The sequence below is a fragment of the Mercurialis annua genome, linkage group LG1-X (assembly GCF_937616625.2).
Source record: "Mercurialis annua linkage group LG1-X, ddMerAnnu1.2, whole genome shotgun sequence".
Classification (NCBI taxonomy): domain Eukaryota; kingdom Viridiplantae; phylum Streptophyta; class Magnoliopsida; order Malpighiales; family Euphorbiaceae; genus Mercurialis; species Mercurialis annua.
In genome coordinates, this window is record NC_065570.1 from 62,782,825 (window position 1) to 62,797,690 (window position 14,866).

The 14,866-nt window shown below is 32.8% G+C and overlaps 1 protein-coding gene across 1 annotated transcript; it reads right to left on the minus strand.

Moving 5' to 3' along the window:
* Positions 1-1,288: 1,288 nt before the first annotated feature.
* LOC126665816 (uncharacterized) lies at positions 1,289-7,002 on the minus strand. Its single transcript, XM_050358743.2, has 3 exons — positions 4,129-7,002; positions 2,847-3,151; positions 1,289-2,120 (listed from the first exon to the last, which is right to left on the minus strand). The coding sequence occupies exons 1-3, from the start codon at positions 6,648-6,650 to the stop codon at positions 1,768-1,770; spliced, it is 3,180 nt and encodes a 1,059-aa protein (XP_050214700.1). The 5' UTR covers positions 6,651-7,002; the 3' UTR covers positions 1,289-1,767.
* Between the last annotated feature and the right edge of the window lie 7,864 nt (positions 7,003-14,866).

The following is a 14,866-nucleotide window of genomic DNA, read 5'->3' on the forward strand; positions in this document are numbered from 1 at the left end:
GTCTCGCATATATTGATTGTATATTTTTTAAATTTATTTAAATTTAGTTAAATTAATTAAGAATTTAAATTAGTGTTAATTTGATTATGGTTTTTAGTTAGTTTTTTAAAAATAAAGGACTTATTTGTACTTTTTTGAATAAAAAAGAATTTAATTTCATGTTTAGAATTAATTAATTGAATGATTTCATCATTTAAGTAAAAAAATTAACAAAAATTAAAATATTGGGGTACAATTGAAAACGGAAAATTCAAAAGTGGGTAAAATTGACAAATTTTCAACGTCGGGGTGGAATTGAAAAAAAGTTTAAAGGTGAGGGGTTTTTGAGTGATTAGGCCTTTTTTTATCTACATCAATCATTTGGTAATGAATGATGTGGATTTATTGAATATGACCCCTCAAGTTGAAATGAACCTGAGGGAATTCCAATCCATAAATAATTTATTGAACTTTACATGAAATTGTAATTATATCATGTTTTTTCAAATTGGCAATTTCATTAACTACCAATATTTCTTTTACGATTATAGTGTCGATTCAAATTCCAATGATTTTCAAACCGATATACATTTCTTTTGTTGTGTGCAATGGTAATCAGATCAGCTGAAAATCATAGGATTTTGAAACGGTAGAAGAATTGCAAAGAAAAAAAAGTAATTAGTGAATAAAATTGACAATTTTGAAAGAACGTGATATAATTGCAATTTTATGTAAAAGTCACAAATTTGTTTGCTAACTCCGTAAATAAATAAAAATGGAACTTTCAAATTCACCCATTCTGTTTAGTTTCCATTGTTCTTCTAGGAACTTGGAAATTTTTCCTGAATTTCTCATTTCTTGAAAAATAAACACAAAAAAATTATTAACTTTTCATGATAGTCTGTAGCTTTCTCTTTGAAATATATAACAATTAAATTAATTACTATCATCAGCTGAAAATACATCAAAATTACTGTCTTTTGCTTTATTAAAAAAAAATATATGCTCTAGACTTAATTTTATATAATAGAAATATCCCCTTTCAAGAGAGTTTCAATTATATAGAATTAATTCCACCCAAAAATTATACCCAATTAAAATGTCAAAAGTTAAATTAGGATTTATTTTTTTAAAACATATAAAAAAATGTCTAGCACAATATACTCCCAAAACATTTCACGTCTTTGTCCTGAATTTTGCATGTGAACATTACTTCAGCAGTTCAGCCTAATCCTCTGTTACTAGCTGCATCTTTTTTCCATGGCTCCTCAAAATCAAAGCATAAACTTGAGATGATCACAAAGCATAAACCATTAGAAACCATCTCAGAATAAACCTTTTCTTTTTGCTAATTTCTGTTACAAGATCCCAAAATTTAAAAAAAAACAGTAAAAACCCTAAAGATATCTCACGATTACCTATTGTGTACAAACACGTGTTAACTCCTCTCCCAAGTCAATATAACAGCATAGCAAGTAATTTCAGAAGGAAACAGATCGCTGCTCCCTCATCGACAAAAAAACCCGTGAGGCACTTAAGATGAATGTATTTACTTGCTTAACAAAAAGAGGTTAGCAGATAAATTGTAGTCTGTACTGACAGCATAACGCCTTCGCGGTCCAAAATGACTTTTTATATGGTTACTTTGTTTTTAATTTACTTTATCTACCTTGCCGTTGGATGAAAGTAATTATAATTTATCCAACGGTGATAAGTGGATAAAGTAATATTTCCTTTGCAAAAAATAAAGTAACCATATAAGGTACCGTCCAAAATATTTTCAGTTTATCATTTACTTGTGAGAGAGGCATCTGCAATCACTGCAATCGCCTTCTTGCTCTTTACTACGCAACGTTTCTTGGTTCCAAAATCAAGATTGTCTAAGTCACCTGCAATTCCCATATAGCCATATAGAACATTTTCCACCTCGTCTACTGAAATTTGGTGAGTTTCCTGACTGTTCATTTTGCTAGTAATTTGCTCAAACTCTGTCCGCCCATGTTTCTTCTCGTAAAACGCCTTGTGAAGCCGTTCTGCTTCTTGCAATCCAGAAAAAGTGCCGCTGAAATTCACCACCATTATACTCTGATTTGCAGCTTTCCCACGACAGATGTTGGTTATCCCTCGTTGACATCCCATGCCTGCAATTTTCATGCAAAGGAAAATACACAAAACGAAAAGGAAGAAAATATGCATCACTAAACGGAAAAAAAACCACAAGTATCATCCTGATCTGAGCCATCATGTCAAATAACCATTGCAATGGCTCTGCATCTATGTTTCACGGAAACAAAAAAACAGCTAAAACGAGAAATGCTGAAACGAAAAACAAAAAATGATATTTTTACAAGAATATGCATTGCTGCAAATATAAGTTTTGGAGTTACAAAAGCTTTTCTCAGTATGGTAACAAAAAGTCAAAAACATAGGATTCGATAAGTTCCGGTGCAACATAGTGGTACATAGAAAACCTTGAGTACACATTTCCAAGTTCTAAAATAATGAAAAATCAAAGGAAACCAAATAAAGTTGACAAATGAAGAAAGAGCATTTGTACTAGGCTGTAGCAAAGAAAAAAAAAACTCCAAAAGTTTGAGAACAGAAAGAGTTTACATGAAATATAGTTAGTGAGATACGAAAGCTGCTATAGATCATTAGAATGATAAGCAAAAATAGCTGGCCAAATAATTATGCACATGAAGAATGTTGTGAAGTTGGGAAAACAAATAAGTGAAAACATATATTTAATGAGAAATATTTTTCGTTCTGATGATAAAAATCATGTTGCTATCTTCCAGTAATTGATATAGTACTTGTGAATCTATATAACGTACTCGGATCAGTTGTTAGTATCGAAGTTCACATACCTTTAAGAATATCCCTGAGCCTTTCAATACTTACAATCATACGCTCATCTTGGTTGCCGTTTTCTATAGAACTGTTATGAATGAGAACTACCGGAGGCCAAATAGTGAGGTCCTCCTTCGCTGATGAGGCTTCGGCAGCAGGCAATATCTGCTGAATCCATCGTCCATTTGGAACTATTACGCTGTTCCATCCCATTAGCACGCAAAGTGCTTTCCCAAAACCCAAATGCTCTGACCTGGAACCAACTTTGCAAGATGTGAAGGCATGCTGTGCCAAGCTTAATGTGTCCACAAACTCCTTTGAGCTACAATAAGATGTGCAGAAAGCTTTAGCAATCGACAAAATGGTAATTGAATTTGGACAGACCAAAATGAATGGAAAAAAGTTATAAAAGGATTATGCTTGATGAAGGAGCGAAGACCACAATGCTGAGAAACTCACAATTAAGGAATAAGAAATCACAAACTTGGGAACACAGATATGAAGCACTAATAGCACAAACAATTCTGAACATCACAAGAACATCATAAAATAAAGAATCTTTCAAGTTCAGTATTAAGTCAAAGATACACAGAAATCACAAGTTGGGAACATAGATATGAACCATTAATTGCACATCACCAAAAAAAAATATTAAAATGAAGAATCTTTCAAATTCTGCATTAACTCAAAGATGCCCTCTACTGGCCATAGGATTCCTAACCACAGCGAGAGAGAGAGTTTTAAGATCAAAGGTGCTGAAACTGTGAAAGCACCATAGCTAGGCAACAAATACATTCATTCAACAACCAGAAAGCAAAGTCACAAAAAGGATGCGTTGTGTCCAAAGGAAGGAGAGCTGATGCTAATGCAACTTTAATGGTGTTTTCCACGCCGCATAGAGAAAAAAACACGAGTAGATCATTATTCTAGCCATATTAGAGAGATACAAAAACGTTGAAGGTCAAAATACATTCATTAAACACTGCTTTCTTCCAAAAAAAAAAGTATACTCGGCTGAAAGCACAATTCATTTTCAATTGCACCATATATCTAACAATTGACTGCCAATCTCAATGCATTGATCGGAAGAAGAATAGAAGCATTAATAAGAGTACCTTGAACTCCAAGAAGAGATTACAACAAAACATTAGCTTCACAAACAAACTATGTATGCAGCATTGAAATAATCCAAAACATTAGCATACAGGATCACACTAATGCAAACATAAATAATAAATAGTACGTTCAACTCTTAATAGTCAAAACAATTGGTTCAATTTAGCAAAGTAAAGAACCAACCTGCCACAGATGAAGCACTTCAAAGCTCCACCTCCTTTCTCCAAGTATTTCTGCCGGGTACCAGAATTCTCATTCAGAACTTTGACAAACTTCAAAAAAGCATTTTGCACCATCTGAATGGCTTCCTCAGAGCCTTCAGGTGGATCAGACATGACCTGTTTTGTTGTCCTAATTTCTGAGGATTTAATATCTTGAACATTAACTTCTTGTTCAAAATCTTCAGTAGCTTTTCCTACTTCTGTATTAACCCAAGGAAGTTTTCTCTTGATCTTTGGGGCCAGCCTCAGGCTCTTTCCTAAACTCGGAACAGGCCCTAAACGCTGCATTACACTTTGAACTGGCCCTAATCTTTTCTTGACATCCGATTTAGCAGGTTTGTTCAAATGCCTTTGCTCAGAAAGGAGTACATAAGCTGATGATGAATTTTCAAAATTGGCATTTCCATGAATTGCCATTTTATCTATTATTATGTCCTTACTCCTCCTTCCCACCTGGCCGTGTTGTCCCTGTCGTGAATTCTGTAACATTGACAATTTCTCAATATCTTCATAGCTCCAATATTCATCCCCGTAACTTAAATCATTTATCTTATCGGAGTCGTTCAAATCAGAATATGACATTCCTTTCTGAATATCACTACCTGTTTGAGTTTCTACATTGAAACCACGCTTTCTCTTAAACCTCATTTCTAATGTCTCCTCCGGCGATACCAATCGTTGAGAAGTACTTCTAGTGGAATATAACTCTTCATGAATGCCACTAATAGCACCATGCCTTTGAAAATCATATTCTTCTACAAACTGTAAGTTCTGAGGATTAAAATCCGAACTCCGTCTATTCATTTCATTTTCAACTTCAGCAAAAGAAGTGTTGTTCTCCAACAATTTTCTTCTATCGCTCGTCAAGTTTTTCCTGAAAGAAATTTCGTTATTTATATCACTATTTCCTTCAATCCTATCCATAATCCCAGCACTCCTTCTCATATTCATAACACTGGAACTCCTGATATCCAGATCTTTTGCAGTATCACCAAAAGAACTATCATTTTCCAACAAAATTTGCCTCTGACTCATCATGTAATTCCTCAAATCAATATCATTATCCATACCGCCATTCTGTTCCGTCTTGTTGATAGTCCTTCTCATCTTCAAAAGATTAATGGCCCTGTAATCCAAATCATTCTCATCTCGAGCGATAGAACTATCATTTTCCAAGTAAATTTGCCTCTGACTCATCATGTTATTCCTCAAATCAATATCATTATCCATATCATCATTCTGTTCCGTCCTGCTAATAGTCTTTCTCATCTTCAAAAGATTAATGGCCCTGTAATCCAAATCATTCTCATCTTGAACAAGAGAACGATCGTTTTCCAAAAATATTTGCCTCTGAGTCATCATGTTATTCCTCAAATCAATGTCATTATCCATATCATCATTTCTTTCTGTCTTGTTCAAATCCATCATGCTAGTTCTTCTCCTATAATCCAAATCTTTCTCATCTTGAGCACGATAAGCATCATTCTCCAACAATATTCTCCGTCCGATCATCCTGTTTTTAATATAACCAGTTTCGTCATCATAGAGATCACTGTTTTCACTAGTTCTTCTCCTTTTCACCAAATTCAAACTATTGCAATCCAAATCACTCTCATTTTGGCCAAATGACATTCTCCTATCATTCAGCAACTCATTCCTGTAAGCTTCTATGTCATTACTTCTATCAATAATGCCCTTAAATGAGTGGTTCACCAAATTCAAACTCCCATAATCATAATCACAATCTCTTTCATTTTCACTACCATGACAAGTTTCATAATTTCCATACCTTGTCATTTTGTTCTCCAAAGTGGTGACTTTATCAGCATTGCTGCTTCTTCTTTCAATCTTGTCCACAATTGAGTCCACATCACTACTCCTCCTCCTCACTCCCAAAGGAGGAGGAGAAGAAGAAAAACCTCGGTCACCGCGGTCGCCGCTGTCCATAACCCTATAATTTCTACAGCTCTCAGTGGGGCCCACCTGCATATTCCTATTACTAAAATAACCTCCTGATGACCCACCAACACCATCATTCTCCATTGACAGGGACACAGGGACCCCACCAAGATTGCTTCTTTCACCAGTACCATAATATTTGGACAAATTGTCCCATTGAAACTTCAAACAAGTATTTGATTTCCTATCTTCACCCAACAAAGGTTCACTCAGAACTGGCCCAGACCCATCACTGTACCCTCCTCTATGAACCGAACCCATCTGACCAAACCGGCCTGATTCAACCGAAACCGGGTCATCAAACCGGTTTAAACCAGAAGAGAGCCGAGTCCTACCAGAATTTTCAATTTTTTCTCGATTATTCTGCACTAAAGGAGGAGACTTTCTGTACACTCCCTGTTCCTGTGATTCTCTCTGAGAGTGAACTGGTCTGTCGCGATCATGTTGTTCGAAGCCCCGAGTTTGATGAGAAAAATAAGACCCATTACGTCTAATATCATCAAAATCATCTCTGCGTTCTCTCATTGTCGATGATAATACTATACGAATACGATCATCAACAAGAAAAAACAAACAAAGAAGACAAAATAAAACCCTAATAAAAAAATCCGGTTATGGTTGAGAATAAGAAGAAGGGTGTTATTAAAAAAGATAAATATGAAGTGGGCGTGATTTAATTTGGTGAAAAAGATTTGTTACGGGTGTTTTCAAACGGCGTAGAGTGAGTGAGTGGCGAAACTGGTCTGCTTTGTTTCTATTAATTTTCGTTTCTCTTAGAAAGGTTTCGTTTGTTTTGTGGATTTTGGTGTGTGCTTCCATGGAAAGAGGGATTCTTTTTGCGTACGGTTCGCTGATTCGGTTTACGGAGTGATCGTCTCCGCATGCAGAGATGGCTGTTTTTATCAAATGGGCTAACTTTTGCTTATTCAGTTCTTTGACGATGGGCTCAGAAAAAGATGCCCCAATCCGTGGGACATGATTTTTAAAGATTATAAAAATAACAAAACAAAATGGTCAATTTTTTTTACACAAATATTATGACATAGAGATGATAATGTCATGATACATCTATACTATATATAAAAGCACGGATGGGGGGGGACAGGCAAATTTACGTAATAACCCTTTTTAGTAATTTATTAATTTTTTTTTTTTTTGATAAGCCCATCCGGTTTCCAAGGCTTCGCTCTGACTAATCCGGATCCGACCCGTGTCGCGCACCTGGCATGGTGGGGGAGTCTTCCAGTGGGAATTTTCTGCATTCACAAGGACTCGAACCCGAGACCTTGCTTAAGCGATACCAAGCCGCTTACCACTTGGACCAACTCCCATTGGTTAGTAATTTATTAATTAATATAGCTATTATGTTTACTAAATAATAATTAACTTAAACTTCTTTTACTTAAACTAAAACTTATCTATGAATAGATTTAATCTCCATATAATAAAACAGACATAATAAATAAAATTATGACTTATGTTAATTCTAAGAACGGGCTGCAACTTTTGCCAGCTTGCTGGATTCTTGGTTGCAATTATTTTTAATTTGTTGTCTTGTTTTTGAGGCCGAAGAACAAAAATTTGAGTAACATTATCAATGGAAAAAAAAAAGTCAAATTAGGGGAGAAGTAAGGATTTTTATTTTACATATACAAAATACTTGGTGCTCACAGCGGATGAGGATGAAGTAAAACCACTAAAACTAAAATTCCTAATTAATTTAATAATATAATTTGTAAACTTTTGGACTCTTGGAAATAAGAGTCCGACTATAAAACTTTTAAAATATTAAATTACTTCTACTAAACTATTACTATTATAAGATCAATTATAAATTAAAAAATAGCCATATTACTAATTTAGATAATTAATTAAAACTATTAATTAAAGTATTACTATTTTTAATCAACTACAATTATTCTCTTAACATTCTCTTAAACATAAAATAATGTTATTATAAAAAATTATAATACAATATCCGATCAAACTTAAATATCTCAAATTGATTGGATTTGGTCTGTATTTACGGTGCGCTAATATGTTTCCTTCTACAAGTATATTGGCTAAAAAATCATATTGGTGCATTAAGTTTCTTTCCTCAAAATGCATATTAAAGATTACGTTAGCTTTAAAATACTAAAATAATGATACAATGCTAATCCATGTCTTTTTATGGGACGATTACAAGAAGTTTCATGAATTAAAATTAATTTTTATTTAAATATTTTTTTGTACTACAATTTAAATTTAAATTTAGTTTCAATTCGAATTTGTTGAATTTGACTTAAATAAAGGAAGTGAGATTATAAAATTATTATTTTATTTTATCGCTATTTACTGCGACATGACATAAAATTACTCTAGAGAAATATGATATAATACATAATTAAATCAAATTTAGATATTATTTTAAATTTAAAATTATTTAAATTAAATTTATTTCTTCTTATATCAATAGAATCTATTTTTTAATTATCAAATTTTACTTCTTTTTGTATTCCAATAGAATTTTATCCGATAGATTTACTCAATTAGTTTTTTCTAATGTATTACTAATTGAAATATAAATCTGAATTGAAAATTAAAATAAAATAACTAAAATTGGTTATAAAAAAATAAATTGGTATAATTATAATAAATTTAATTAATAAATATATTTACGAGTCATGTTACGGGCCACGTGCATAGCACGTAATGCGAAACTAGTATATGATAAAGGAGTAAAATCATAATTAGTTTACGCCAAACACATATTTAAGTCCCTGCACTATAACTTTTTTTCAGAATGAGTCCCTGCATTAAAAAAGTGTAAAATAAACCTCTATATTAAGTCCCTCTGTTATGTTCTGTTAGAGCGTGCAATTGTCTCCGAAACTGGTCCTATTTAATTCATTGACAAAATTATTAAATGGCTGACACCTCAGCTAGGATTAGTAAAAATTTATGAACAATTTGAAGGGTCATTTCTTACTTTTTTTAACATCTGTTTCCCTAACGCCATTTTCTCTACAATTGCCACAAGTACACATTCGTCGGCGGCACCCCATTCTCAGTTTCTGCATCAACTTCCATTTTTATTCCTACCCTCACTTTTTATCATTTTAATTTTCAAACCCCACAAGAATTCAATGCCTCCACTATGGTTTCACCACCCAGTTCCTTCTTCTCACCATCAGCCAACCATCCTTCACTCCTCATCGTCGCCCCACGCCCTCAGCTCCTTCACGTCGCCTCCTCCACCCCATCAGATCCTTAACGCCTTTTCCCTCTCTGCCAAACAGTTAAAAATTAAGAAATAGTACCTGAAAGAACAAAGGAGAGGGGGTCTGAATTTATGAGAAGCAGCGGTGAAGAAGTTGAGCCGGTTGGTCTGATTTTTAATTTGCTTATTGGGTTATGCTTAGTGGGTTATGAAAGCTAAGAAGTTCGCAAAACATGTAAAACAGAGCTGAAGTGAAAGAGTAACGGAAACGTCGATGCAGCATAATTTGTTTTGTTATGTTCTTATGTGTTGATAGGGTGGGCAGCGGATCCATGAAAAATCAAATGGAACCGAATCAAAAACTATTGGTTTGATTTATTGAATAATAAGAAATTTTTTTATTAAATTGAGCTCTTCAGGTCTAGGTGCTGCTTTTTGCCTCTTAGTATTAGACCCGCAGCAGGTCTGGTGTTGTAATCGGCGGCCGGTAGAGAAAAATTGAGGTAAGGTGAAGTCTCCAATGAGGTGAGCTCCATTTTAGTTTAGAGCGAGTTATGAGGAAGTCGGTTAAATTAGTAAATGAGAGTTTAGTTGTATTCAATTGTGAAGTTAGGGATTGTGAGAGTAAATGAGGAAGGCACCGTTGTGGCGGTTGCTGCTGGTCATGAAGTAAAGGCAGAACTGGAATTTTCAAGGAAGACGAAGTGAAGAGGACGATGTCGTTTTGAATATTGGAAGTTGTGGATTGACGTGGTTAAAGGAGAAAAATTATAGTTAATCCACGTGTATAATTATTTGTGTTCTTAATAGACGGTGTTTGTATTCCGTTAACTTGTCTTGACATAGGGACTTAAAGTAAAGGTTTCTGAAAGTGTAGGGAAGAATTATACACTTTTTTACTATAGGGACTCATTTTGGAAAAAAGTTATAGTGTAGGGACTCAATTATGTGTTTGGCCATTATTTTAATACCAAGAGTAAAAATATAAATCTAAAAAAAACGTAAGGTATATTTTATAATTTTTCCGTTTTAAGGTAAAAAGTATAAGTATTTTTATTTTTAAAGTAAATACGTAAATTCTTCTTTCTTATATATATGTAAGGCCTAAATTTTAGAAAGACAGTTTTTGATTGAATAAAATTTTCTAGAGATCGTTTTCTGTTTTCAAACTAATAATTTGTCAATGGTTATTTTTTTATATATTCGCTAGCATGAATCAAACCTACGAATTTATCCTTTTGTAAAAGTTGGATTGCCTCTCAATTGTTACAAGCCTGATTGTTTAAAATTTTATGGACTAGTGTTTTTGGAAAATATAGCATGATTTTTTATTTTTACAATATGAACATCTACTTTGGAATTTTTGCTATTCAAACACCAAACAATTTTTCGTTAAAATTTGATGATGTGGACGCTGTAAGAATCTATATTTCGGCACCTACATCATCATATTTTCGACGAAAAATTGTTTGATGTTTCATATTGCAAGAAATAATAACTCATATATTAAATTATAAAAATTATAAATTCGTATTAAAATTATAAAACATGTTAAAGTTTTGAAACAATTTTTTTGATGAATAGTTTTGAAACAATTAAGCCATTGTTATATTAATTTACACTCCAAAACTGCACAACATTGCTCTAACACCAAAATGACAAATACTTTAATTATAATAATTTTACATGAAAAAGCAAAATATTAAATTTGAAAATTGTCTGTTAAAATTAAATCAAGATGAAAAATGTAATGATATTGAGAAGCTAACTATAAATTATTTCCAATTTCTCCAACTCTGTCGTGTTCTCTAAGGTTCAAAAACACAAACATTTTGTGTAGGTGAGCCCTTACTATCTACCTCAACAAAAGAAAACTTCAAGACAAAGCACTTTTATTCGAGGAATAATAATATTTACCTTCACCTTTTTAAAGACCTTTCACTAGAATTAATATATCTATATGATACCTGCATAATTAGGATTGATTAATTATTATGTATAAGTAAATTAAGAAGGTGGATTGCTCAATGAGTGACATTTGGTATTTCTTCAGATTCACACTCAATCTTTTTAGTTTGTAATATTGTCCAAATATCCATTAAGAGATGGTAAATTGTATGGTGTGAATGCATGTATAAACTAATTTTATATGATTATTATGTATAAACAATCACTATATCAAGTTTACATTTTGAAAATTTTATTAGCCATATTTGAACTTTTGGTTAGAGATAATGAGTTCGATACTTGATGAATTTGCTATCACCTAACAGTTTAAATTATTGAATAAATTGATTATTTAACATAGTATCCGAATCTATAGGGTTGAAAAGTTTAGAGTTCGATACTTGATGATCATTAATTAATTAATTAAATGCATAAAAATTGGATGCTTTTCAAAAGAAAAGTGAGTATATATTTGTTCAATATCCCTCGCTTGGTAGGAAGTAAGCGAGTAAGAGAAGTTTAACTTCCCGGAAAATAGCAAGATTTTCTTATTTGGTTCAATTTATACGTGTTATTTTTCGAAAAATTAGCAATTTGACTTCCCTTTTACTAGGGGAGTGACTTCCCTAACCAAACCTAAGTAGAACTTTCCTAGTTAACTTGATAGAAAATACAACTATATCCTTACATTTAATTAGCCTAGTTAGTTATTAAGGATAATATCGTCTTTAAATTTTAATTAATTAAAATTAAATTACAACTTCCCAGGAAGTTAGTAAGTAAACCAAGCAAAACAATTATCAATTTCCTTTCTACTAACTTCTTCAGCAATTAACTTCCCGGAAAGTATACATTTACGAACCAAGTGAACTGTGAAAATGTGTTAGAGATAATGATAACTAATATTTAAGTCTCATTTAAAAGTTTAAACTATTGGGTGTTCTATAGTTATATAATATGTCTAAAAGAGATATTTAAGTCATAACTAAATTATGTCTGAATTGTAATTTTATAAAAAAAAAATATTTTTATAGTAAACTTAATTTTATTTTTGTTAAAATAAATGAATGTGGCTATCACATCATGTCTATTCGACAAAATTTTATTTTAATTCTATTAAACACACATCATATGGAGATTTCACATGATGTCATATAAAAATTTATTATAAATACTGTTGTCGGAAATAAATATTTATAATGAAAAATACTTTACTGCTATAAAATTATAGTTCGAGTATATCACTGCTTGAAAATGCTGATTTAGCGACGGATAGGTAGTCTGTTGCTAAATCAGCGATTGACGACGGAATTTAGCGAGGGACGCTAAATCTGTCGCCAATGCTTGACGGGATGACTCCCGCCAAGCAAACGAGGCCGTTTCCCGACAGATTTTATAATCCGTCGCGAAATTCGTGAGGAATTTTAAAATCCATCAGGAAAATGAAGAAACTGACGGGCGGGAAAATTCGCGCCCATGCAAATTCCCCTTTAGCAAGGATATTCCCATCCCTAGCGAGGGATAGTAGAATCCCTCACTAAAGGGACTGACCAAGTAAAACGCAACGTTTCACTTGACCATTTTAACGAGGGATTTTCTTATCCCTAGCTAAATTTAGCGACGGATAGTGAAATACTTAGCTAAAGGGACTGCCTAGTGAAACGTTGCGTTTCACTTGGCAAATTTAGCGAGGGATACTATCCCTTGCTAAATGTAGCCGTTAATGGGCCGACGGATAAAATGTAGCCTAAATTTAACGAGGGATTTCACTTGGCAGATATACCGTTTAGCGACGAAGAATGGGCCGATGGATAAAATTCGTCAGCAATATGTCGCTAAACCACTACTAGAAAACAGCGTTTTAGCGACGGATTTTAGTGACGGATCTAAAATCCGTCGCTATTTTTTTGATTAGCGACGGGTTTTGCGACGGATCTAAAATCCGTCGCTAAACGCCCAATTAAATTGGCGGGATTGATCCCGCCAACATTAGCGACGGATTTTCCGTCTCTAAAGTTGGCGGGAGTAGTCCCGCCAATTGTTTTGGTAAAATTTAGCGACGGATTTTAGATCCGTCGCTAATTATTGGCGGGAGTACTCCCGCCTTTTTGTTTTCCACAATTAGCGACGGATTTTAAAATCCGTCGCTAAATTACGCCTTTTACGACGGAATTTAGTGACGGATTTCAAATCCGTCGTTAATTTGCATTGTCAAAAAAAATTAAAAGGTATTAAAAATATTATTTAAGATAGTATTTAATAAAAAATAATTTTTAAATTTTTTAATAAAAACTAATTTTTTAATTAAATTTATAACGTTTTTATTTATAAATTAATAATTAAACCTTATTTATAAAATAAAAATTACAAATTATTTATTTATTTAAAGTATATAAATATTTTAAAAAATTATTAATTATAAAAAAATTATCTTAGAATGCGGGATTAAATTATGAAAACAAATATTTGTGGTTTTTTGTAACATTTAAGTATAATATACATAAATATATAACATGAATATGAGCTGGTTAAGGTGGAGTTATGCGCGGGAGAACTACAAGGTTAAAGAGTCTTGAGTGGGAGCAATGGAAGGATGGGTGACCTACTGGGAAGTTAGCGAAAATTGATAGGTGGATGCGGGTGGGTGATTTAACTCGGGTGGGTGAGTGACGGAGGGCGCGGATGAGTGATTAATTAAATAAAATTTATTTTACGATGTAACTTTAAATTTTTTTAAATTTTTTAAAATTAGTGACGGATTAAAATCCGTCGCTAAATCCGTCGCTAATTAGCGACGGATTTAAAATTCCGTCGCTAAAACCGAGACCAAAATCCGTCGCTAAATTATTTTTCCGTCGTTGTCAAACGTTGCGACCAAAAATGTAGCGACGGACTGTTTCCGTCGCAAATCCGTCGTTAAACGTGTTTAGCGACGGATTTCAGTCATTTAGCGACGGAAAAATCCGTCGCTAAATGACTGTTTTCTAGTAGTTTTTCCGTCGCTAAATGACTGTTTTCTAGTAGTGAACGGTTTAGCGACGGATTTACCGTATTTATTCCGTCGCTAAACACGGGTTTTCCAGCAGTGTATCCTAACTTAGAAATTGGAATTTAGATATTATACTGAAAAAAGAAATTCAGATGCTATCATTGAAAATGTGCCTTTATACTTTTACTATCAGCATGTATAAACATATTATACTTTCTGCATACAGAGGGGCGCTAACAACAGTAGGTAGCTGACTTTGTCAACATACCAACTCAGAAAGTACCTATCTACCAAAGAAGAACATCTAATTAATATTATATAATATATAAAATTGAAAGTGAAGTTGCCAATAGAGTATTAAAGATTTTATGTGATACATAAATATATATATATATATATATATATATATATATATATATATATATATATATATATATATAAGAATATGTATGTCACAGTATTTTGCGTTTGTTTTATTTTGGCAACTCTATTTTAATTTGTTTTTGTTTAATAATTGAACTTTTATTTAAGTGACATTGTGAGATTTTTAAGTGATTTTCAACCAAATTATACGTATGTGGTAATTAATATTTGATTATTTAT

Excerpts from the sequence above, each read along its gene's own strand:
- LOC126665816 (XM_050358743.2), bottom strand. The coding sequence starts at position 6,650 with ATGAGAGAACGCAGAGATGATTTTGATGATATTAGACGTAATGGGTCT. Across the intron at positions 3,152-4,128 it reads AAGTGCTTCATCTGTGGCAG|CTCAAAGGAGTTTGTGGACA; the intron begins GTTGGTTCTTTA and ends ATCTTATTGTAG. Across the intron at positions 2,121-2,846 it reads GCTCAGGGATATTCTTAAAG|GCATGGGATGTCAACGAGGG; the intron begins GTATGTGAACTT and ends TGAAAATTGCAG.